At 44.3% G+C, this 25,960-nt stretch overlaps 1 protein-coding gene across 4 annotated transcripts in view; it reads right to left on the reverse strand.

Moving 5' to 3' along the window:
• Window positions 1–2,607, reverse strand: part of LRBA (LPS responsive beige-like anchor protein) — a 633,639-nt gene extending 631,032 nt beyond the window's left edge. For 2 of the 4 annotated variants that reach the window (XM_040967344.1, XM_040967342.1), the window contains exons 1-2: window positions 2,434–2,607; window positions 1,360–1,806 (exon numbers count right to left, since the gene is read on the reverse strand). In XM_040967344.1, coding sequence (XP_040823278.1) covers window positions 1,360–1,578 — 219 coding nt within the window. In that variant the 5' untranslated portion in view covers window positions 1,579–1,806; window positions 2,434–2,607. Of the gene's footprint in view, window positions 1–1,359 lie in introns of all 4 variants that reach the window. The other 2 variants (XM_040967341.1, XM_040967340.1) reach the window with 2 other exon arrangements.
• Between the last annotated feature and the right edge of the window lie 23,353 nt (window positions 2,608–25,960).

Raw genomic sequence — 25,960 nt, forward strand, 5'->3', positions numbered from 1 at the left:
AGGAAAATTCAACTCTGTTTTTAGGTAAAGCAGTAGTCCAATTTACTACGTATCTCCTTTATTCTCTCAAATGAAAGTCACACACACACACACACACACACACACACACACACACAAGGGCCCCAAACTGCTGGTAACTACTGAAGATGGATGACGGAGATTAAAGCTCATTGCGCTATTCTGTCTTTAATATTTCTGTAACATATAATGCCTGTAGGCATTTACACATAAATCCCAACCAACTGGGAGAGATCCTGTTGTTCACACACTGAGAGTAAGCCCTTTTTGCCCCTCTACTCGCTCAGTCAAGAAGCTGTGCTGCAGGTTAGCAGGTAGTAGTGAAGGCCCAATGAAGGAAATAATTAACTGCCCTGGACTACAATAAACCTAACCTTGAAAATACAGAGGCAAAAGGGAAAGGTGCTAAATGGCCAGGACAATCATTAGCCATTATTACTGGGTACCACCTGCTTTCTCAGGAAGCTGGGCGGAAGAGGGGCAAGGATCTGAAGGTAGCTTTCCTTTGGATTCTTCAAGAAATTGTAAAAGTTTCCATTAAAACTAACAAGTTTGGGCACGAGAAGAAAAAGATAATAAGAAGCATGCTTAAGAACAGACTAAGCAGAGTACTTCATATCCACCTCTTACACAGTCTTGGCTAACAGGAGTATTCTAAGCAACTTTCAGTGACCAAGTACTATTTATCGTTGCATATAAATTGACAGAAGACAAAGCTTACATTGCATCTGCCTCTACCCTTTTTTAAACTGACATTCACTTCTTACAAAACCACTTTGAACACCACCCTAAACCGAATCCAAAAGTTAACTTTTGTCAGTCACACCTAAAAACGAACCTGATTAAAAACAGAAAAATTAAATGCTAACTTGGCAGCAAATTAATACTTCATCAGCACCAGGAAGGAGAAATTTTACACATACAATTCCTGGTAGCAAGTCATAACTTGGACAGACACAAACCGTCAGAGGGTCTTTCAAGTCCAAAGTCACAATGTGACTTTGATGTGCAAGAGGCTGGAGCCTCCCAAGTACAGACAACTCCAGGGGCGCCCCTCCCCTGGCCCCCCAGACTCCTACAGCAACAATTTACTTTCTTCAGCACAAAAGGGGTTCTGTTCACTTTCACAAAACCTGGAGCATGATTCCCTTTAAACTGGAAAAAAAAAAAAAGTGGTACAAAAAAACGGCTTCATTTTAGGTCAGTAGAATGTTTGTACTTCTAAGCCATGGAAAAAGCCATCATCGAGAAAAGCCAGCACATGGCTTAAACGTTCAAACGTCCTGTTCTCTCACCCAGAGGGGAAAGTATATAGGCTTATAAAATATTTACCTAACTTACCAGGTTAAAGACAGTTTCTACAAGATCCCTGTGGGACACTTCGCCAACTTCCACCAGTCCCGTCAGCACGGCAAATTTCATGCGGGTGCCCCTGATGGGCAGCCCGGGGTTCAGGGACAAGGAGCCCCCTCCGGCAAGGGTCTCTTCACCTCTCCCGCCCCCTCCCCCGTCGTCACCTGTTGGTGGCGGGGAGGGGACACGAAGGTCTTCACTAGCCATGGCTGGCTCAACGCGGAAAGATGAGTGGCAGTCCCCGCGGGAGAGCGGCCGGCTGTGCCGCACACCCAACGCCGGATGCAAAGGGTCTCTCTTCCAACGCGTGGGGAAACACGCCCCCCGCCAAGAAACGGGGAGGGGGATGTGAAGAAAGTCCTCCTCGGCGAAGCGCTGTTCTTGGGAGAACACTTGTCCAATCTCTCTCCCCGAGGCTGACAACAACGCCAAACCCTATTGGAAGATTAAATGTATGTTAACTAGGCTAGGTTTGGATTTGGGGGTGGGGAGGAAAGAGAGAGGGGAGAAATACTTAACTGCCCGTCAAGTTGAAGTTAGGGCAGGTGTCCCCCACGGGGCAGCCCCCACCCCACCCCGCTGCTCCCCGGGCTCGCAGAGCTGGGTTCTGGCCCAAGGCGGGTCCAAGAGGCCCTGGAACAGGTTCACTCCTCCCCCACACTCTCGCAGGTTCCAGGAGCAGGGCAACCTCTGCTCACAGGTGCACGCCGAAGAGAAAGTGTGGCGGGAAAGGCAGACGGGGACTAGGAAGCAGAGGGGACCCCCCTCCCCGCGCCGAGCTACCACCCGGGCACACAAGTTCCTCCTCACCCTGATAACTCGGCACCCGGTGCTCACCGCCCCCCTCCCGCCCCGGCCGGGGAGCAGCGAGACCGAGGTGGCGGCGGAGATCCAGGGCAGGAAAAGGCGGGGGGAAGGGGCGGTGATTCTGCTCAAGGCTCGGCCCAAGGGGGAGGAGTGGAGCACCTCTCGGAGGCACCTGAGGCTGCCCGGGGCCGGCTGGGCAGCTGTGTGTGGCGGCAGGGAGGGAGAGGAGGGTGGGGGGGACAGAGGTCAGTGCACCTGGTCGCAGCCTCCAAGTTTTCCCCCCTTAGTCGGCTCCCCGGGAGTCCGCGGCTGCACAGAACTCCATGGCTTCCTGCCCGCCCCAGCCCCCGCCCCCTGCGCTCAGCCAGTGCAAGAAGCAGCCGCTGCGGGCGCCACGGACGCTGCCACGGTGGCTGCTGCGGGCGGTGAGGATGCTACTGCCGCAGCCGGCCTCGCCAAGGCTCGTGCGGCCGCCCCACGGTGCCCGCCGGTGCTGCCCCCGGCCGCCATGACAGCGCCGAGGGCTGCCGGGCGCGGCGTGCGCGTGCGCGAGCGGGCGGGCGGGCGCGCGCCGAGGCGGAGGCCGCGGCCGGCTTGGGGGCGCGCGCGCGCACGGGGCGGCCGCCGAGGGCGGGGGCGCTGGGCGTGCTGCCTGAGGAAACCCGCGGGGCAGAGGGGCGCACGGGCGCGCGGCTCGGGGAGCGCCCAGGCCCGCCCTCACGAAAAAGAAAAAAAAAAATGGCAAGAGGGGGGAGACCTGTCCTTCCTTCGGAGGGAGCCCGAGTCACCGGGGGATGGGTGCTCCGGCCAGGGCTGAGGCGCCTACGTCGAGAGGTGACCGTAGGGACTCTGGGCGCGGAGGGAGCCCGCCCTCACGTTGCCAAGGTGCCCGGTTGGCCTTGGAGAGGAACACCTGAGGGACCTCGTACCGAGAGGCAGCCAGGCTGCTGTTCCCCGGGGGAGCGCAGAGTCCCCCCACCCCAGCCCCTGACGGCTTTCAGCTGCTGCCGCGGCCGCCGCCCGCCGCGCTCCGGCCAAGAATTGCAAGGAGATTTCTGCGGGATCCCCGGGCAGCTGCTGCGGCTACTGCCATTAGGGAAGCGAGGGATAGGAAAAGACGCCGGGCTCTGCAGCTGCCGCCTCAGCCTCTCTCCCACATTCTGAGAAGGGAAGATTCCGGAGACAGCTGCTCCCAACCGCGTGGAGGCGGGGTGGATGGCGCTGTCGATCTCTGAGGCACTTTGTTTTTCCCCTCCTGTGATTTTCCAATGTGAAAGATCAGTCTCGGAGATAAATTATATTAGGGCAAAAATCATCACGTTCTTAAGACAGTCTTTTTCCTCCCAGCACCACTCCGCTCTTAACGGCGCAGAATTTGGCCTAGTGCAGTAGTGAAAAATACAGAGAAAGGTGTTTCTTCACCTTGCTTAGAGGTCAGTGGGTCATAATTTTTAAATTACTCTCATGACTCCCTAAAGTGAAAGTGAAGCCAAAAGCTGGGTCTAGCAAAAGGAATTGTGCTGCAGGATTTGGAATATATATATATGTATTTGCATTTATTGAATAGAAGGTCAAGTCGTGTCCTGGAGAAAGGGTTGTTAAAGATGGCCTTGAAAAGTAGACTTTGCACCATCGCATGGAAATTAGTGAGAAGAGAAGCAAACTCAGACTCAAGAAAGCAAGGACTGTCTTTAGAAAAGTGGTTTTAAAAATACCAAAAGGACTTGCACCACATCTCAGGTAGTTACAAATGTTTGTTAAAGATTTGCTCCCCGAGAGTGAATTTGGATATTCTCAAGTAAGGCAGGCATTTTCTTAGGGTCTGAGTGGCATGTCCCAGGGTGAAAGGCAACATCAAAGGGCAGGCTTGTGACTCAGCAGATTGGGACACCGGATCCATAGCAGAGTGTGCGGGTGCCAGTCCTGGTGCCACCCTCCATCCCAGCTTCCGGCTGATGTGCATCCTGTCATCCACCTGGGTGCCCTGGGTTAAATTCTGGGTTCCTGAATGTGGTAGGACATTTGGAGAGTGAACCAACAGATGGATGCACCATCGTTGTCTTTCAAATTAAAACAAATTTTTAAAGTTTAAATGGTTTTGGTTTATTTTAATTGGAAAAAAGAATCATGAAGTACTTCAGAGTCAAATATCTGTCAAACCATGAGCTCCTTCAGGGCACAATCTATGCATTGAACTACATTATTTATATTGATTTAAAACTCCATTTGCTTTACTTTCTCTGGCCTGAAAACCCTGGTCTGAGTCTACACGGCTACTACTAATTAAAGGTACAGAGGTCTCCGTATTAATGGGTAGCTTACTATGGAAAGCAGTCCTATTGGCTAACCATCTTCAGTAATACTAACGGGAGTTTTCTCATCAAAACCCTTACATAAACTATCAACAACTGAGTTTATAGGACTTCCTTACCTGTGTCTCTCTCACATACACACACAGGAAAGGGGCCTGCACGTGCAAGTGCCAGATCTGTGTGGGCACAAGTATGTGTCCTGGCTACTCCACTTCTGATCCAGCTCACTGCTTATGGCCTGAGAAAGCAGCAGAGGAAATCCCAAATCCTTTGACCACTGCACTAACGTGAGAGACATGGAAGAGGCTCCTGGCTTCAAATCAGATCAGCTCCACCTGCTGTGGCCATTTGGGGATTGAACCAACAGATGGAAGACTTCATTTTTGTGTGTCTCCTTTTCTCTGTAAATCAATACCTACCCAATAAAATCAATACCTACCAGATAAAAATAAATAAAACATCTTGTTTAAGATTTGTTTATCTTTATTGGAAAGGCAGATCAGCAGGAAGACAGAATTGGAAGCAGAACCCAGACGTGAACCTGGACACTCTGATATTTGGTATACCTGCTGCACCAAATACCTACCCGAAAATTCACTGAAACCACAGCAAAAGAAAAAAAATAGTGTATTAAGAACAAGGAAGCCTGAATAACTTGGAAGAACTCAAGCAAAAAAAAATGTAATTTCATGCTGAAATCAAGATTATTGATCTATAAACCCTTACCTATATACAAAGAAAAAGACATTTTTGAGTACAAAGATGGAATGGAATTTTCTTTCTATTCCATACCAGAAAACGCCAAATTCACTCAATTGTAACTTCTTAGCATTTTGCTAGAGTCTAGAAACCAATAACTCGGGCAGCATGCCTATGTGTTGGCTGTGTACCTGGATAGATGGCCTTGGCTTTAATTTTCAGTTGTTCAGAACAGCTTGTGATACCTTAGACTGAAAATTCAGGCTCCCAGCTTGTTTCTTCCTTGTGAAAAAGTCAAATACTAAGATAAGAGCTCATTACCTCAAACTAACAGTAAAGAAAATCTCAAATGTGCCTAGCCCTTAGAAGTGACATTTTTATTGGTCTTTTGTCTCTGAGATCAATTATCATATAAAAGGAAAAGACATCCATTCATGGTGGAAAATTCAAATGCTTAAGATCAAAATCTTATGTGATTTGTAAGTTTAAAATGCTTCACATCAACTTACTACATTTCCAATATTTTTAAGTTGGTATAGGCTTTGAAAAAAGAAACTAGTTGCAGCCAGTGTAGTAGCCAAAACATATATTTTTTTTAAATCAGAAAGTCAGATATACAGAATGAAGGAGAGACAGGGAAGATCTTCACTCCACTGATTCACTCCCCAAGTGGCCGCAACAGCTGGTGCTGCGCCAATCTGAAGCCAGGAGCCAGGAACTTCTTCCAAGTCTCCCACAAGGGTGTAGAGTCCCAAGGATTTGGGCTGTACTTGACTGCTTTCCCAGGACACAAGCAGGGAGCTGGATGGGAAGCTAGGCTGCCAGTATATGAACCGGCACCCATATGGGATCCTGGCCATGTGTAAGGCAAGGACTTTAGCCACTAGGCTACCGCGCCAGGCCGCAAAGCGTAACTTTTAAGACATAAAATATTAATGCAATATTTAGTGTTTTTGATACAAAATAGAATTGGTTGGTTGGTTTGTGTTTTCTTTTTGTTACATCTGTCATAAGTAGACTATAAGTAGGTAACCCATTTGTAATGTTCTCGCCATAGTATGATTGTACCATTAGACTGCGATGAAGTGTACTACCACGCTACTAGTCCAATATCCTAGTGTGACTGTTGGTGTTGATGTGAATGCTGGTGCAGCTGAGCTTCCTTGAACTCAATGCATCCCCCCGAACATTAATGGGAGGGTATCACTTGCATCAGCAGGATAGAGGCGGGGTTCACACAGGAAATGAGACACCAGAAAGCTGACATCAAGCAGATTTTTAAAGTTGAGCTTTGAGTCACTTGCTAATACTCCCAAGTAGAGAAAGAGGAAGATGATTTCTCTCCCGTGATAGCATGCTAAAACATTCCCTCTTGAAATTGCCGTTGCTTGCAGGAGCCACAAAAAGCCACATGGAGAATAATTGAGGCTCTTCGGTGGAAATTCTCAGCTGAAGCTATCAACTGCCTGCCATATGAGTGAACAATCTTGAATACTCCAGCATCGTTAGAGCCTCCACATGCCCACAGCCCTAGCCACCAAATCACGATACAGAGATGCTTGGAAGTCCAGTTAGCCCACATAAATTACAAGACATAATAAATACCTGATTTAAGCCACTGAGCTTTGAATTTCTTATTTATCAATAGAAAGTTAAAACATTTGGTGAAAATAATTGTGTACCGTTGAATTACTCTCTTTAACCACATGGCTTTTGTAAAAACCTTTCAAGTATTCCAGCACTCTTGTTACAACTATGCTGTAATTCAGACTCCCCATAAATCGACCTGTACATTAAAGAGGACAGTAGCTCTGCAAGTAGTCATAGCTCTGTAAGAGAAAAGAAAATTTGGGCCTGATGTTGTGGCCTAGAGGCTAAAGTCCTCGCCTTGAACATGCCGGGATCCCATATGGGCGCCAGTTCTAATCCCGGCAGCTCCACTTCCCAGCCAGCTCCCTGCTTGTGGCCTGGGAAAGTAGTTGAGGATGGTCCAAAGCCTTGGGACCTACACTCACTTGGGAGACCTGGAGGAGGTTCCTGGCTCCTGGCTTCGGACTGGCTCAGCTCTGACCTTCTCAGTCACTTGGGGAGTGAATCATCAGAAGAATATCTTCCTCTGTCTCTCCTCCTCTCTGTATATCTGACATTCCAATAAAAATACATAAATTTTATTTTTTTAAGATTTATTTATTTTTATTACAAAGTCAGATATACAGAGAGGAGGAGAGACAGAGAGGGAGATCTTCTGTCCGATGATTCACTCCCCAGGTGACTGCAATGGCGGGTACTGCGCCAGTCCGAAGCCAGGAAACAGGAACCTCCTCCAGGTCTCCCACACGGGTGCAGGGTCCCAAGGCTTTGGACCATCCTCAACTGCTTTCCCAAGCCACAAGCAGGGAGCTGGATGGGAAGCGGAGCTGCTGGGATTAGAACCAGCGCCCATATGGGATCCCAGTGCATTCAAGGCAGGACTTTAGCCACTAGGCCACACTGCCGGGCCCAAAATACATAAATTTTAAAGAGAGAGAGAGGCAAATTTAAGGTTGTAAGGGCCACAGAATATTTTCCATGGAAGTTTTCTTTGTTGTTGATTGAGAAGACAGGGGTTTAACTCTAAGGAGTAAACACCGATTTCCTTATACAGTCTGCAAATGATTTTCTCTGCAGAAAACAAATTCGCCTGCACAAAATGTAAAATAAGATAGCACTGAAAAAAGATCATTACTTTTCTCATTGCAAATAGTTATATTGCTGCATGTTGGTAAAGGGAAATGTAAAGAATTACTGAGAGACATTTTGGCAATGTGCTACACTTCCAGTCAAGAATGAAGAAGAGGGCCCGGCGCGGTGGCGCAAGTGGTTAAAGGTCCTCGCCTAGCACGCCCGGGATCCCATATGGGCGCCGGTTCTATCCCAGCAGCCCCGCTTCCCTTCCAGCTCCCTGCCTGTGGCCTGGGAAAGCAGTCGAGGACAGCCCAAAGCTTTGGGAACCTGCACCTGCGTGGGAGACCCGGAAGAGGCTCCTGGCTTCGGATCGGCATAGTATCGGCCCGTTGTGCTCACTTGGGGAGTGAATCATCGGACGGAAGATCTTCCTCTCTGTCTCTCCTCTCTGTATATCCGCCTTTCCAATAAAAAAATAATAAAAATAAATCTTTAAAAAAAAAAAGAATGAAGAAGAAACAGCCCAGGGTTAGGGTTAAAATAATCTCTACTGTTACTATAAATTCAAAAACTCAGAAACAAGCTAAGCGTTCAAACAAAGGTTGGCTCTGTGAATTGTTACTCTTCCATGCTATGGCATTGGGAATAGATAATAGGCACAGAAAATTGTTTTAACCCCAAAAAACTCTACCTTTTGAAGTCCTGTGCCATTGAAATGTGACACTGAAAATAACAAAAAAACACTTCAAGCAAGAGGAAATTCACTCATTAATTCAAGTCATCCGGGAACACACTTGCTGAGTATCCCTCAATGGGAGGCATTCTATTGGACATTTAGATGAGAAGTGGAAAAGCTACATCTGCCTCGAGGGCTCACAGCCTGGTCACTGAGGCTACTAGAAACTTGACAGGAAGTGAAGCTGAGGGGTAGGGTGGGCCACAGTGAAGCTAACAGCTGGACCCTGCCCTGGCAACCTGGGCCTTGGGAGGATTTCAAGCAATAAAGTGGCAGGATCTCACTAGCCTTTCAAGAAAGCCACTAACTCTTCGTCAAGCCCTGCCACCTTGTTGGGTGTTGTCATCCACTGTTCTCCTATGGTACAGAGAGACATAAATAGATCTCTTGCAGGTGAATGCTTACGTTTAAGCCTTTTCCACAGAATGTGGACAAACTGCAGATAAGATTAAAATACTTTAGATTACTTCTTCATGGATAGCACATTATCTTTAATAAGCACCTAGGAAAGTATATAAGTATTATTTAGCTATTAACCAAGTATTTGGTATATGTGCTGCCGAAGCGAGCACAACAAGTATTTGCATTAAAAATATTTGAGGGCCCGACGGCGTGGCCTAGTGGCTAAAGTCCTGGGCCTTGAACGCTCCAGGCTCCCTTATGGGTGCTTATTCTAATCCCGGCAGCTCCACTTCCCATCCAGCTCCCTGCTTGTGGCCTGGGAGGACAGTCGAGGACGGCCCAAAGCCTTGGGACCCTGTACCCGCGTGGGAGACCTGGAGGAAGCTCCTGGCTCCTTAGCTTAGGACCGGCATAGCATCAGCTATTGCGCTCACTTGGGGAGTGAATCAGTGGACGGAACATCTTCCTCTCTGTATTTCCTCCTCTCTGTATATCTGACTTTCCAATAAATAAATAAATCTTTTAAAATATATATATATATATGTATTTGAAAAGTTGATGCTGCTGTGATGGCACACAATTCTAGGATGCTGGTATGGCATTGGTCTGGTAAAAATACTCCGAAAAAAGAATATCCAATTCAGGAAAAGGCATATGGAGATTATAACTGACAAATTCACTGAGTATTAAATTTGAGTCATTAGAGTTACCGAGAACCTTCTTGTTTCCTTTTTTTTTTTTTTAATTTATTTAATAAACAGACTGACAGAGAGACGGAGGCACAGATCATCTTTCTGCTGGTTCACTACCCAAAGGACTGCAACAGGAAGGGCCGAGGCCGACTGAAGCCAGCCGCGAGGAGCTTCATCAGCTCTCCCATGGGGTGACTGGGGCCAAAGCACCTGAGCCAGCATCTGCCACCTGCACAAGTGCACTAGCAACAAGTGGAATCTAAGGTTAAGCCAGATAAGTTCAATCAGCTTAATTGCACCACAGTGCTTGTCCCTAGAATCTCTTCATTTTGTGAAGTCTAGGTTTACTCAGTTTGTCGCAACTATCACAATTCTGAATTAATTTAGTGTTACTAAAAATGGAATTCATTTTGCTTTTCTAGTAAAAGAAAGATTGTTTTATTTTTATTTGAAAGGCAGATCTACAGAGAGGAGATACAGAGGTCTTTGGTTAGCTGGTTCCATTCCCCAAATGTCCGTAACAACCAAAAGTTAAGCCAGTCCAAAGCCAGGAGCCAGGAGCCTCTTCCGGGTCTCCCACACGGGTGCAGGGTCCCAAGGCTTTAGGCCATCCTTTGGGCCTGCTTTCCCAGGCCACAGGCAGGGAGCTGGATGGGAAGTGGAGCAGCGCTAGCTCCACCCCCTTGAACCTCTTTATGTCTCTGCCAAGTCAAATCCAAATCTCAGGTAGAACCCATACAGAAAACAGCATTTTATTTTTGTAACTTCCTAATTCTGTTGTGGGACCACGATTGGTAACCACTAGGCCAATTTGCTTTTATTTTTTTGACACTATATATACACATAAAGTTTATATACCACATATTTACTACTAATAATATAAACAAAATAATATACAAAGGTAGTGAATTCATATTGTGTAAAGTTGTCATATGTAAAGTTTTGTGGACAGATTTCGGTGTCATTTGTTGAGATAACTAAAAATGACCAAGAGCGTCCCTAAATCCGAGCAGTCTGGACTATGTGCATTTTTATTCCACAAGTTACATCTAAATTAGAAGAGAGGTGCCATTGCTGAATTTCAGTTGGCTACACCTCCAACTGTAGTCCCGGCTGCTCCACTACCAATCCAGCACCCTGATAATGTGCCTGGGAAAGCAGCTAAAGTGCTGGGCCCCTGCACCCATGAGGGAGACCTGGATGAAGCTCCTAGCTCCGGGCTTTGGATCAGCTCAGCTCTTATCATTGTTGGACATTTGAGAAGTGAACCAGCAGATGGAAGATCTCTTTCCCTCTGTATCCTCTCTCTGTAGCCTTACCTTTCAAATAAAAATAAATAAATCTTAGAAAAAAAATGAAGAGTGAATATTTGAGAACTCAGTGAAAAGAACAGTCGGTGGATTTTATGTTAAAGATAACAAAACATAGTGTCAAAAGGTTTATTTCTGAAGCTAGTTGTGTTTGATAGGAAATTCTCATTTAGGAAAAATATACTAATTTCCAGGATCTAACTAGGATTATTTCTAAATTGTAGAAAAAAGTACCTGGACAGGGCCCAGCACCATGGCCTAGTGGCTAAAGTCCTCGCCTTGAACATGCTGGGAACCCATATGGGCGCCGGTTCTAATCCTAGCTGCCCTGCTTCCCATCCAGCTCCCTGCTTGTGGCCTGGGAAAGCAGCAGAGGACGGCCCAAAGCCTTGGGACCGTGCACCCACTTGGGAGACCTGGAGGAGGTTCCTGGCTCCTGGCTCTGGATCAGCTCAGCTCTGGCTGTTGCAATCACTGGGGAGTGAATCATCAAACAGAAGATCTTCCTCTCTGTGTCTCATCTTGTCTGTTTATCTGACTTTCCAATAAAAATAAATAAATCTTTAAATTTTTTTTTAAAAGTACCTGGACAAGGGCCCGGCGCGGTGGCGCAAGTGGTTAAGGTCCTCGCCTTGCACGCCCGGGATCCCATATGGGCGCTGGTTCTAATCCCGGCAGCCCCGCTTCCCTTCCAGCTCCCTGCCTGTGGCCAGGGAAAGCAGTCAAGGATGGCCAAAGCTTTGGGAACCTGCACCCGCGTGGGAGACCCAGAAGAGGCTCCTGGCTTCGGATCGGCATAGTATCGACCCGTTGCGCTCACTTGGGGAGTGAATCATCGGACGGAAGATCTTCCTCTCTGTCTCTCCTCTCTGTACATCCGCCTTTCCAATAAAAAAATAATAAAAATAAATCTTTAAAAAAAAAAAAAGTACCTGGACAAAATTATTTTGTGTTATATATAAAAGTAAAAGGTCTTTATTCTACTGCTCAGTTAATTTTCTTTTCTTGTAGATTGTAAGACAACTTAACTTTAAACTTTTAAAAATGTATTTTTGCTTATGTCATTTCAGCCAGCTGAGAAAAAAATGAGTACAGAAAGTAACACACAGCAGTACTGATCAAGTTCCATGAGTCATAATGGTACAAGATTAGATGGAAAAAAAAACTATTGAATTAAGGTCCTGGAAAAATGAGGTAAGAGTAACTTAAGTGGAAACAAGTTTTATAAACCTGTTTTACACTGTGGTATACATTTGTCTTATTGCCTCTTTCTGTATTGTTTTGCACAGAGGAATGACAATCAGGAAATGAATAAAACTTTTTTCTTCTAATTCTCCCTTAGCAATTGTTAACCAAAATTAACAAGGTGAGCAGAATAATGAAGCAAATCTGTTATGTCGGTTTTCTTTTTTAAGTGCCCACATATTTTTATGCTAGAAAAGCAAAATGAATTCCATTTTTTTAGTAGCACTAAATTAATTCAGAATTGTGACAGTTGCGACAAACTGGGTAAACCTAGACTTTGCAATAAGACAAATGAAAGAAAAGCAGAGTCAAATTTCCAGGGCTTTAGTTCCAAACCCAGCACTGAGTGCAACCGAGTGGCTCTGTGTGAACAATCGACGGTGACCTGGCAAGAACAAAAGCACAGTATTTAGGACAATAGTCTCAGTAAGGTAGAGATCAAAAAGCGAGCAAAATGAAATGGGCCCAACTGGAAACCATAATGCTAAGGGAAATGAGCCAATCCCGAAAGGTTAGATACCACACGTTTGCCTTAATTTAAGATGAAATGATGTCAGTATGACAAATACTACCTGTAAAATGTAAATTTTTTTTAACATATTGGTTACTCAATACTATGTCCACTAATTCCATGAATGTGGATTGTTGCGGATGTTATGTTGGGGCTTTTAATTGGTCAGGATGACACTCTGCTGGCTCTACCTTCAGACCAGAGATGGTCTCCCCAACAATCTGTTGAACTTATCTGGGCAATAAGATGCTGGACTCTATGCTTGGTGGATGCTTGCAATGAAAGATTCTCAACTTAATTTGAACTGTGGTAATGCAACAAGGTGGAGGAATCCACCAGGAGGGGAGGGTTTAGGGAGGGAGAGGGGGAATCCCAGTGCCTATAAAACTGTGTCACATAATGCAATGTAATAATAAACAAACAAACAAAAGCGAGCAAAATGGTTCAAGAGGTATTTTTAAAATACAATAACATTGAGCCAGCACTGAGGTATAGTTGGGGTAAAGGACTTTTAAAAATTCAGTAGCATCAAAATAATTGACTAATGTGTTGGATTTGAGAAGACAAAGGTGAGCAAAAGGGGGAAGCCTGGGTTCTCTAGCTCTTTGGAGCAGTTGCTGGATATGCCGTCGACAGGTGGAGATGACTGGGGGACTGAGAGTTGGCCGTGACACTGAGGAATTGCTTTTCATGCCTGACTCAGGTATGGCTCCTGAAGACATCTTAATTTTTCTTTGCCTCTGTAGTACATGATGGCACTCGGAAGGGTGCACAGAGGGGAAGGAGCCAGGAGAGTGAGAAAGAAGGGACCAGTGATGCAGATGGAGAAGAGGAGGGAGGAAAGGGAGCAGGATGTGGTTGTGTTTGCTCACGGCCTTTGTGAAAATACTAGCGAATGGGAAACTGTGGGACAGATCTGCGCGCTGACTGTGCCTGGGAAACAGCACTTGCACACACTCAGTTCTCTCCCTCCCGCACTCCCGCAACGTTTCCGTTGTCTGTCATGAAATTGATGATGGTGTCTTTCTTATTCTTACTATATTTCTTTTTTTGACTCGAAATACGATGAAGAATCTACATAGTTGCAAAATTATGCATGTTAATTGTAGAAAGTTTGGAACATTTAGAAATATTCAAAAATTGAAATTCAAAATACCAATAATGGCAATACATAGAGGTAACATCTATAACTTTTGGGGAACACATGTACTCCCACTAAGTCAATATGTACTACAACATAGATATCATGATAAATATACTACTAGACTTATCATTAGGATTTATTATTACCATATTTTAGGTCACTCATTAGTATAAACATGATTGATAACTGCATATTATTACATTATATGAGGATACTGTCAAAAGTTTTGGGGAAGGGTAAAATTAAAACAAAATTTTAGTTCATTGTAAAACATTTTGAAATCCATGCACTATTTTTTCAAAGTTTTTTTTTTTATTGCAAAGTGAGATATTTAGAGAGGAGGAGAGACAGAGAGAATGATTTTCTGTCTACTGATTCACTCCCCAAGTGGCTGCAATGGCCAGAACTGAACCAATCTGAAGCCAGGAGCCAGGAGTTCTTCTGGGTCTGCCACACGAGTACAGGATCCCAAGGCTCTGGGCCATCCTTCACTGCTTTCCCAGGCCACAGGCAGGGAGTGGATAGGAAGCAGGACTGCTGGGAATAGAACCGGTGCCCATATGGGATCCCAGCATGTCAAGGGGAGGACTTAAGCCGTTAGGCTACTGTGCTAGGCCAAATGCATTAGTTTTAATAATATGCATTTTCACATACTTTTGATGCCCACTATATACATAAACTTCAAAGTATTTTTATACCAAAATGAATGCATCTTTTAGTTGTTTTGCACACATTTTGAAGAAACGTCACAATTAGACCATAAGTTAAGCAATCTATTCTTTAAATTCAAATTTTCCCCTATGCTTTGCTATTTTGCACATTTTAAACTTGTGCCTTGGGTTTTCCCATCTAACCTACCTGGTTTCATTTCTACTTCCAAGACTTAATTCTGATGTGCTTTTGAGAAATTTTTGAACATATTACTGAAGTTTTTGTTTCTTCAACTATAAAATGACTATATTAGGAATATGTATTGTAAGGAATTACAGATAAAGTACTTGGTATGGTACTCCAAAAGCAGCTTGTGAGTTAGAAATGGTAGTCGTTGTTAAAATAATTAAGGCATTACTCTTTTATATTTTGGGGGAAAATATATGAAAATTGTCTGATCAATTTTTGTTTGATGTTCTATTTACCAACTAATCTGTTTAGTACTTGGAATAATCCTATCATCTCTTTTTGTAAGAGGCAGACTGTGGGAGGGAGGAAAACACAGAGCGATTTTCTATCCAAGAATTCACTTCTCAAATGATCAGAACAGCTGGGACCAGGCCGGGGGACACTGGTAGCCTAGACTCCATGCGGGGGGCAGGGTCCCAAGCACCTGAGCCATCTCCCACTGCTTTTCTCAGGTACAGTAACTGGGAGCTGGGCAGGAAGCAGAGCAGCCAAATTCATTGCTTGCATTGTAGGCAGCAGCTTAACTCACTGTACCACAATGCCAGTCCCCCATAATCTCTCTTTTTTCTTCTCATATATTTATTTCAAAAAGTATAGGGACAGAGGAGCCAGAGAGAAAAAGAAGAGGGAGAGAATGAAAGAACCTTCCTCCCTCTGGTTTACTCCCCCAATGATTCCAAAAGCAAGGCTGGACCAGGTCAAAGGCAGGAACCAAGAACTCAATCCAGATGTTCCGATGTGCGAGTCAGGGACCCAGGCAGCTGAGCCATCACCACTGCCCCCTAGAGTGCAGATGAGCAAGAAGCAGTAACCAAGAGTGAAGCCAGGATTTGAATCCAAGCATTTTAATATGGGATGTGGTAGCATTTTAACACACTGTGCCAAATGCCTGTCCCTCCTATAATCTGATTCAGTCACAAATTCTATTTATGCTCTTGGACCAGAGGAGGTATCTCTTGATAAAAGAGTTTTTTCCTTGCTCAAGCCAGTAAGATTTTATGAAGTGAAATTTTTTTTCATCATCATCTCTACAGTGTAATTCTTTCATATCATAAAAAGTAGTAATCTGTCCAAATACATCAAAAGAGGGAAAAAAAGGAATCTATGTCTAAACACAGCAAACAGGTCCTGCTCTGCTTGCTCGGCTGCCCCTGCTGCCTACTTCCTCTGCCTGCAGAAACAGAGAAGGCCACACAAAGTTCACAAGCATCTGGGGAAAAGGGAGATCCTGAATTCCATCCTGCCCGGAGCAACACGCCCTCCCAGCCTCTCTACTGCTCACCTACCTCCTGTTTCCAATCTGAACACATCCTTTGCCCTTTGTCAACAAATACTCTGACTCCCTTTGTCGGTAAACTCAGTTTTCAGTTATGTCTCAGTCGCTTTCTCATCCCTAAAATTTCTTCAGGATTCTTACATGAGAACTATTGCCATCAAAAGTTTGGGTGAGTTTCTTGACAAAGCCAGGAGCAGCCGGAACTCTCCTCACCAATGCTTTCCTCCGCAAAGACAGCTGTGTGGACAGACACACGAGCCATCTTCTGTGATCCCTTTCTGCTAGGTTCTGTGTGCCGTGGAAACTAGAGAAAGTACGGGTACTTTGTTTACATAGCCATCATTTCTGTTTACAAAATCTCTCCGCGAACTTCCTCCCCCTCCCCCCAGTACTGCACCTGTCGATCCAATTCTAACCATCAGCCAATGAATAATAAGTTCTGACGCAAGTTTCTGATGGGAAAACGGGAGGGGTACCGAACAAACAGGTTTGACTGCCTAAAGATAACTGATAACCCTAGTTTTAGCAAAAAGAAAAAGGGAAAGACAGAAGGAATAAAAAAAAAAAAAGAAAGAAAGGAAAAAGAAAAAAAATAACGTCAGTTTGCATCTCCTAAGGCTGAGACAGAAGTTGAGCTTGTAAGCCAATTCCGGACAGGCTTTCTACTTTTTAACCATTTTAGGACTGCCTTGTAGGCACAGCTTTAGAGAAGGGTCTAATTCTTAACTTCAGAGTCTATTGTATACTCCTGGAATTTGTTTTATCTGTAATCACTTAACCAGTCACTAGGTCACTTTGACCATGAAGAAAACAAGGAAACTTCTGAGTCTGGGGGACTGTGAGTTCATTCAGTTTAAGCAGTAGCACTTAAGTGCCCTATTTAATAGAGAAATCAAAACGAGTATACTTAAGTAAATATTATGCCTCTGGTTCCATAACAAATATACTCGAGGCCAGTTTCCTATATTATTAACTTATTTCTCTCTCAATCTTTTCACCAGTTAACTAGAGCTACCCTTAATCCACAGAGAACTGTTCTGAGGCCCAAGTGAGGTAACTTATTACCATTACATTCTATAATCACTTTAGAATAGTTTTAAAATTTAATTTATTTATTTTTATTGGAAAGTATTGATATACAGAGGAGGACAGAGAGGAAGATATTCCATCTGATGATTCACTGCCAAAGTGGCTGCAATGGCCAGAGCTGAGCAGGATCCCAAGCGTTGGGCTAACCTCGACTGCTTTCCCAGGCCACAAGCAGGGAGCTGGATGGGAAGCGGAGCTGCCAGGATTAGGTGCTCATATGGGATCCCGGCAAATGCTAGGCAAGGACTTTAGCCACTCAGCTACTGTGCAGGGCCCAAAAGTAAATAAATATTTTAAAAACACATCTTTATTTTTATTCATCTATAGTTGGAAACTAAGGGTTTTCTCTATGAGTGTAGACAATAAAAATTAACAATACATGTGACTTCAGTACCAGTAGAAATCATGATATTTTCACAGCAACTCCAACTACTGCCAATCCCTTAAAACATTTTTGTCCTTGTGACATTGTAGTTAATGTGATGACTTTTAGATAATGCTGTTATGAAGGGATTGGTTGATACTTAGGTAAAATTGCACTTGTCTTTTAAACATTCTGATAAGTTCAGTACAATCTTAGAGTTTCCAGCTTTTCCCATTTTACTTCATTTTGAGATGCTCAGAGGCTTTATCTGATGAACAAAGTAGCTCATGACACCAAAAAGGCTAAGAAACCCTCCTCGGCTCTACCTCCACAATGCCTCGCACCAGCAGGCTCCCGTCTCTAATATGTATGGCCTGCCCGGTCTCTTCTGCTGTAAATGCTGCTTCGTCTCCCCGTGCTCTCACGCCTGAGACCTCATCTCACCATGCCCCTTCCCAGTCAGATGCCTTTTCCACATACTCAAGACAACCTGTCTTTACTTAAGCCCCAAACATAGTACTTACCGTGTCCATCCAGCATTCCACAACAGAACATTACAAAAATGTAAATATCACAAGTGACCCTGAGACTCCCGGACACGTAGTAATTTGTCAATGCGCTGAGGCATGAAATAGGATTGTTCATGCTGGAACTGGAATCACTGAACCAGTCAGGAACCTGGCTGCCCAGGGGCCACACTGCAGCTGCATGATGTTAAGCCTTGCAACACAGCTATGAATTCAGTCTTGTTGCCCCCATTTTCCAAGAGGCATGTGATCCAGTTACAGATTAGCATAGATAAGAGGATCGAGAGAAGACCACCAGTCTTGTTGCTGTTCCTGCAGACCACCATCTCATTTCTGACCCAACCAACCAGAAAGCGAGTTCCTAAGAGGCCAGGAGGCACCTCCACTGCCCATAGTGGGTCTGACAACCAGCAGATATTCAATAAATGGTTTCCTGGTTAATGAGAACAGGGATCCTCACCAATAGGGAATCCCCTGGCTGGGTCATGACATCCCTCTTGACCTCAGTGAATTCCCAGCTCCTAACACGAAACCTGACCCACAAGAGTGATGGTATTTGTTGTTAATCTAATCTAGCCCAACAGTAACTGCTGTTTCACAGTGGAAACACATTTTCCTATTTGGAAGGTTTCCTAAAATTCCCTTTTTTTTTTTTTTTTAGCTTTTTATTTGATTTTTATGAGAAAATGCGATATACAGAGAAGATCCCATCTGGTGATTTATTCCCCATGCAGCTGCATCCGCTGGAGCTATGCTGATCCAAAGCCAGGAGCCAGAAGCCTTTTCCGTGTCTCCCAAGCAGGTGCAGGGTCCCAAGGCTTTGGGGCATCCTCGACTGATTTCCCAGGCCACAGGCAGGGAGTTGGATGGGTAGCAGGGATGCCAGGATACGAACCAGAGCCAATATAGGATCCTGGCACATGCAAGGTGAGGAGTAGGCTACTGCGACGGGTCCCCATAAATGCCTGTGAACGGCAAAGTAATGTACAAACATATAACTAAGGTAAGTTTTACAGATAATTAACCTATTTTTTTCAGCTATTAATTTCCACATTCTCTGAAATAATTTGAATTAACAGTCTCCAGAATCATCACAGGAGTTTTACTTATAAATCTGGAAGAGAAATATATATTTTTATTTGATTCTTGGTCATCACTGAACATAAATGGTACACACAGATCAGCGTGCTTTCACATAATCATGTTTTCCATTAAGTTCAACTAAAGTATATAAAAAAGTAATTTCTTAGCTTTTTCAGGTTTATCACTTATATCAGAATAAAAAGGTGAAAAAATACAATTGGGCAAACTAACTTTAGTGAAAGATTTTGCTATAGTAAATGTAGAATCTACTCATACGATTAGCTTTTTCTTTTAGGTTTTTTTTCTTTAGTTTTTAACAGGATACATTTAATAATCAAGAAACCAGAAATACCATGCTTATTAAGCCAGATTTTTTTTCCCCTAAAAAATCTCATCCATTCAGATTCTCTTGTCGTATGCATTATAACCGCAGGACTGCCAGTAAAGTTTGCATCCCTCTTATTTCTAGCAAATTTGTCAAATCTCATATGCCTTAATGGCAGGCAGGCAATATCTATTTTTTTTCTTTTTTTTTCTGTTTTAAAGTTAGGATTAATTTTTGAAGGGAATGAAATCTGCTGACAGTAACTGGCCAAGGAAAGATGGGGGCATCTTTTAAACCATGTCTAGGATGTGAAGGATAAAACGTACCTTGTCTCAAGCTGCTTCCTGATGGATCCCAACAGAGATGCACACATTCCTAGTGCACTGCTCCTTGCCCGTTCCCCCCTGGCTCCACTGAGCCGAGCTTGCTCAGAGCAGCACTAATCACTACGTGTCCTGTGTATATTTAGAAGCCACCCTGCGGAGGCGTTTGCCTTTGCCTGGAACCACAGGGTTTCAGGAAGCGTTTCAGCTACTGTTTCATCCATGGCAGGATGGTCCAGCTTTGTGAAATCAGTCGCACACACCTTTACAAAACAACGAGTTCTCATGTGATCGGGGATGCCAAGAAGGCCTTGGTAGTTTTCCTTTACACACGGTAAGCTTGTTGATGAGTATTAACATTTATTTAAATACATGGGGAATATAATAGGAGAAAAACTACTACAGTGCTTTGTCAAAAATCGGACAAATGGGAATATTTTCTTGAATCCTAGTACATCCTGAACCTACCCAAATCTGCTCCTCATCAGAATTCTGCCACACCTTAAAAGCCAACAATGGGATTAATCATTAAAAGCTTTCTTAGCATGCAAACATTTATCTATGTTAACTCGCTTGGAATCTGTTACTCGTCACGGCACCCCAAGACCAGAGTTCTGAAGAAACGACACATACAACAGAAAGGCTTTTTTTGTTTTTCTAAACAGAAAAGTTTTCATATCAAAGAAATCCTGCTGGAGAAAAGGCCCATCTCTTACTAGACCAAAGTGGGAACCCAGCACAGCCAGCGACAAAGGCTTCCCCGCCCTTCTTCGCAGCTTTTCTGATCTGAGCACTGAAGGACTTGCAGTTCAGAAAGAAGTAAAAAAAAAATGCAGCAAGTGGTGCCAGTCAAAGATTACACATATGTGTTCGTAAGTGATAAAAGATCATTCACTCACTGAAAGAAGAGAAGCCTAAGGGCTCTGGCGCGCCTGAGACACAGCCCTGTATCTAAAAGCGGGCACTTACTCGTTTCATGGATATTGAAGCTTTACTGTAGAGAACAGTGCCCTCCCCCATTTCTCTGCTCTCACCATCACCCAGAATGCTGGCACCCGGGCACTTTGCCGTCTAGCATGAGATGGGAGTTCACTTTGCCAGATAAATCCAACCCAAGGTTAAACTTGCCCACCCAAGTCATCCTAGCAAGAAATATACAGAGTCAACAGTCCCTATATTCTGAACAATCATTGAGTTTTAAATTCTTTACCCTTGATTATGGAGGTAAGTGTTCAAGTTAGTGATTACAGCCTAACGACAGCACACCCCGTCATATGAGTGGATTCTGACAAGCTGTCTCCCAGGTCGTAGAGGCAGGCAGCACTTCTTGCAAACTCTCAGAGGAGCTAAAGCCAGACCATTACCAGATACATGCAGTTCAGTGTATTTGCTTCCACAAAATTAAAATGTATGCATTTTAATATTTACTTTGTTTTATGTTACTTTATTTTATTTTTCATTAAATTAACAAATTTATTGTATTTTTTAAAATTTTATTTTGAAAAGCAAAGTTACAGAAAGAGAGTAAAGAGAGTTGGGGATAGAGAGACGTTCATATGAGAGTTCCCTCGCCAAGGGTCACAACAGCCACAGCTAATCCAGGACAAAGGCAGGAACTCCCTTGGGCTCTCCCTTGGAACTCCCTTTGGGCTCTCACAGCACTGCAGGAGGCCCAAGCAGCCAGCCCATCTTCCACTGCTTTCCCAGGTGCACGAGCTGGGAGCTGGATGAGAAGGAGAGCAGCCGGAACTCACATTTTTATTCACATAGAATGCCAGCCTTTTAGGTGGGCAGCTTAACCCACTTCTGCCCACATGACAACAGTATTGACCTTTTCTTATTGAGCACAGTCATTGCTACTTCAGTTTTCAAACTACATAATACATTCTTTCAGGAGATCTACACAGAAGGTTGGGCTCGGCAGAAGAGCAAGTGAATTTTAGGCACAAAGCTAAGGAAATTGCCTCTGGAGACAAAGAAGAAAGTATGACCAAGAAGGACTAAGGGCACAGTACTGGTGTCACCATTTCTTCCATAATATGTCTTGGCGTGGGGCCAGCATTGTGCCATGGTGGCTAAAGTCATCGCTTGGGACACTGGCATTCCCAAATGGGCACCAGTGTGGTTCCCAGCTGCTCCACTTCCAACCCAGCTCGATGCTCATCTCATTGGGAAAGCAGCAGAACATTACCCAAATGCTTGGGCACCTGCTATTCACATGGGAGATGGACAAGATACTCCTGGCTGCAGGCCAGTGTAGGTCCAGCTAATGAGGGCATTGGGGGAGTGAACCAGAAAATGGAAGATCCTTCTCTGTAACTCTTCTATCAAATAAATACAAAAATCTTACAAAAAATACTAAGCCTAAGTATGTGTATAAATATATATATGTACATATATATATATCTTATATACTATTCCATATAAACAATGTATTTTACATTGAAACATCTTAAAACAAAAATTTTAATAGTTATTTTTATAAAGATTTATTTATTTTTATCAGAAAGTCAGATATATAGAGAGAGGCGGAGAGACAGAGAGGAAGATTTTCCACCCAATGATTCACTCCCCAGGTGACCGCAATGGCCAGTGCTGCGCTGATCTGAAGCCAGGAACCAGAAAATTCTTTCTGGGTCTCCCATGTGGGTGCAGGGCCCCAAAGCTTTGGGCCGTCCTCAACTGCTTTCTCAGACCACAAACAGGGAGCTGGATGGGAAGTGGGGCTGCTGGGATTACAACTTGTGCCCATGTAGGATCCTGGCGCATGCAAGGTGAGGAATTCAGCCAATAGGCCACCGCGCTGTGCCCAATAGTCATATTTTTTTTAAAGATTCATTTATTTTATTTGAAAATCAGAATTACACAGAGAGTGAGAGAGAAAGAAATCTTCTACTCCCTGATTCACTCCTGAATGGTTACCATGGGTAGAGCTGGGCTAATCCAAAGCCAGAAGCCAGTGGCTTCTTCTGGGTCTCCATGTGGTTGCAGGGCTCAAGATTTGGACCATCCTTCCCTGCTTTCCCATGGAATTAGCAGGAAACTGGATCAGAAGTGAAATGTCCTAAACTGGTGCCCATATGCAATGCTGGTGCCACAGACAAAGGATTAGCATTCTACACCTCTGTGCTAGCCCATAAGTAGGCATTTTAATAAAATTATTTAGCTACATTTTATTAAGCAATGGCTTTCATATCATTAGCAACTTTGATTTCAAAAGTCAAGAATAGTCAAAGTGTCTATAAAAACCTTGTCTTGCGCCCAGTGTGGTAGCCTAGTGGCTAAAGTCCTTGCCTTGCACACACAGGAATCCCATATGGGCGGAGGTTCGTGTCCCAGCAGCTTTACTTCCCATCCAGCTCCCTGCTTGTGGCCTGGAAAAGTAGTCGACAATAGCCCAAAACCCTGGGAATCACCACCAGCTCAGGAAACCCAAAAGAAGCTCCTGGCTCCTGGCTTCGGCTCAGCTCAGCTCTAGCCATTGCAGCTACTGGGGGAGTGAATCAGCAGACAGATGTTTTCTGTCTCTCCTTCTCTCTGTATATCTGACTTCCCAAGTAAAAATAAATAGATCTTAAAAAAAAAAACTCCTCAGGCCTGGCGCAATAGTGTAATGGTTAAGGTCCTTGCCTTGAATGGGCTGGGATCCCATGTGGGCGCCAGTTCTAATCCCGGCAGCTCCACTTCCCATCCAGCTCCCTGCTTGTAGCCTGGGAAGGCAGTCAAGGATGGCCCAAAGCTTTGGGGCCCTGGTTCCTGGCTTCAGATCGGTGCAGCACTGGCCATTGCGGTCAGTTGGGGAGTGAATCATTGGACAGTAGATCTTCCTCTCTGTCTCTCTTTCTCTCTGTACATCTGCCTTTCCAATAAAATAAATAAATCTTAAAAAAAAAAAAAAGCAAACCTTTTTTTCCCTCTGGTTAGGGGGCATTCCACTCACAAAGCAACTAAATGATAAAATGTCGTTGCTACATAGAAAAACCAGGGCCCAGCGTTGTGACACAGGTTAAGCCTCTGTCTGCAGCATCAGCATTCTGTATAGACACCAATTAGAAACTTGGCTGCTTGCCCCACTTCTTATCCAGCTCCCTGCAAATGCATCTGAGAAATTCATGGAAAAACACACAAGTCCTTGGGACCCTACACTCATGAGGGATACCCAGAAGAAACTTCTGGCTCCTGGACCAGCCACTGTGACAATCTAGGGAGTGAACGAGCAGATGGAATATTCTGTCTCTGTAACTCTGTCTTTCAAATGAATAAATAAAACTTACAAAAAAAAGAAAAAGAATGATTTCCTTCCAAATAAGCATAATATAAAGTTTTTGCACCGTGCAAAATTTTAGTTTTCCTGCAGAACAACCACATTTTGCCCGAGTAGCTTATTCAGCAACTCATTTAAATATATGCAAATACATCAACATTAATATTTAACAGCTGTTTATTTAAAATACATTTAAGCATAAGAAAGCTAATGTTGCTACTAATCTACCCATATAATTTATACTTTTTTTAAATTTGGAAAGTAGATAATAAAGAAAGAGAAGAAGAGAAGGTCTTTCACCTGCTGATTCACTCCCCAAATGGCTGCAATGGCCGGACCTAAGCTGATCCAAACCCAGGAACCAGGAGCCTCCTCCGAGTCTCCCACATGGGTGCAGGGTCTCAAGGCTTTGGCCACCCCCTGCTGCTTTCCCAGGCCAAACCTGGGAGCTGGAAGGGAAGTGGAGCAGCCAGAATTTGAGATACTAGCGCCACAGGGTAGAGAATTAGTGTCTACCGCACTGGCCCTATTGAAGATTTTTTAAATTCCTGCATCTAGGGCTGGCATTTGGACACAGTGGCTAAAACCACTGACTGAGACAGCTGGCATCAAGTATGGGCACTGCTTTGAGTACCAATTGCTACACTTCCAATTGTGCTCCCTAATGGCCTGGGAAAGTGGTTGGAATTTGTCTCTCCCTGTCTCTTAATTTGTTAATGCTGGCTTTCAAAATAAACAAACAGGGCCTGGCTTGATAGTGATTAAAGTCCTCACCTTGCATGCGCTGGGATCCCTTTTGGGCACTGGTTCTAATCCCAATGGTTCCACTTTCCATCCAGCTCCCTGCCTGTGGCCTTGGAAAGCAGTCAAGAACGGCCCAAAGTCTTGGTACCCTGCACTTGCATGAGAGACCCAGAAGAGGCTCCTGGCTTTGGATCAGCTCAGCTCCAGCTCCAGCCTTCGTTGTGGTTTAGGAAGTGAACCATCAGACAGAAGATCTTCCTCTCTGTCTTCTCTCTGTATATCTGCCTTTGCAATAAAAATAAACAAATCTTAAAAAAAAAATGAACAAATAAGCAAAATTCCTTTGTCATTGCTAAGATCAAGTAAAGGAATTTTACAAGCTCATAAAATACACAAGCACTTTCCAGTTTGACTAATATATGCAAAAGTTAAGAAATTTTAAGTTTCCTCTGGCAATTTTGCCGCAGGCAAACATCTACTTTTATCTAAGCCTGGGGGCATGGTGTTCACCCTTCATTCAAACTGCAATTCACCTGGAAAGTGCTGATGCTATCTGCATTATCTAACATGTACTACAACTAACATGCAAGTATTAATCTAAAATTAAAAGTAAGTTATTTGTTACCAATAGCCAACACATTTTCCATCTACAAGTCCTGGGGCTGCTGTTGTGGCACAGTAAGCTAAGCCACTATTTGCCTTGCCAGCATGCTATATTAGAGTACCAGTGTAAGTCATAGCTACCTTGCTTTGGGTCCCCATTGGTGTGTGTGGGAACACAGAAGATGGACCATGCACTTGGGACCCAGCCACCCAAGTGGGAGACCCAGATGGCAGACCGAGAGAGTGTTCCTTTTGCCTTCAGCCTAGCCCGCTCTGACTGTTGCAACCATTTAGGGAGTAAACCAGAGGACAGATGTTTCCCTGTCATTCAGTCTTTCAAATAAATAAAATTAGTCTATTATTAAAAAAAAAAAAAGTCATGAGGGCCAACACCATGGCATAGTAGGCTAAGCCTCTGCCTGAAATGCTGGCATACCAAATAGGTGCCAGTTCATGTCCCAGCTTCTTCACTTCCCATCCGGCTCCCTGCTTGAGGCCTGGGAAAGAAGCAGAGGATGGCTAAGTCTTTGTGCCCATGCACCGTGTGGAAGACCTGGAGGAGCCTCCTT

The sequence above is a fragment of the Ochotona curzoniae genome, unplaced genomic scaffold (genome assembly GCF_017591425.1).
Source record: "Ochotona curzoniae isolate NIBS_2020 unplaced genomic scaffold, NIBS_Ocur_1.0 scaffold_4506, whole genome shotgun sequence".
NCBI classification, from domain to species: Eukaryota; Metazoa; Chordata; class Mammalia; order Lagomorpha; family Ochotonidae; genus Ochotona; species Ochotona curzoniae.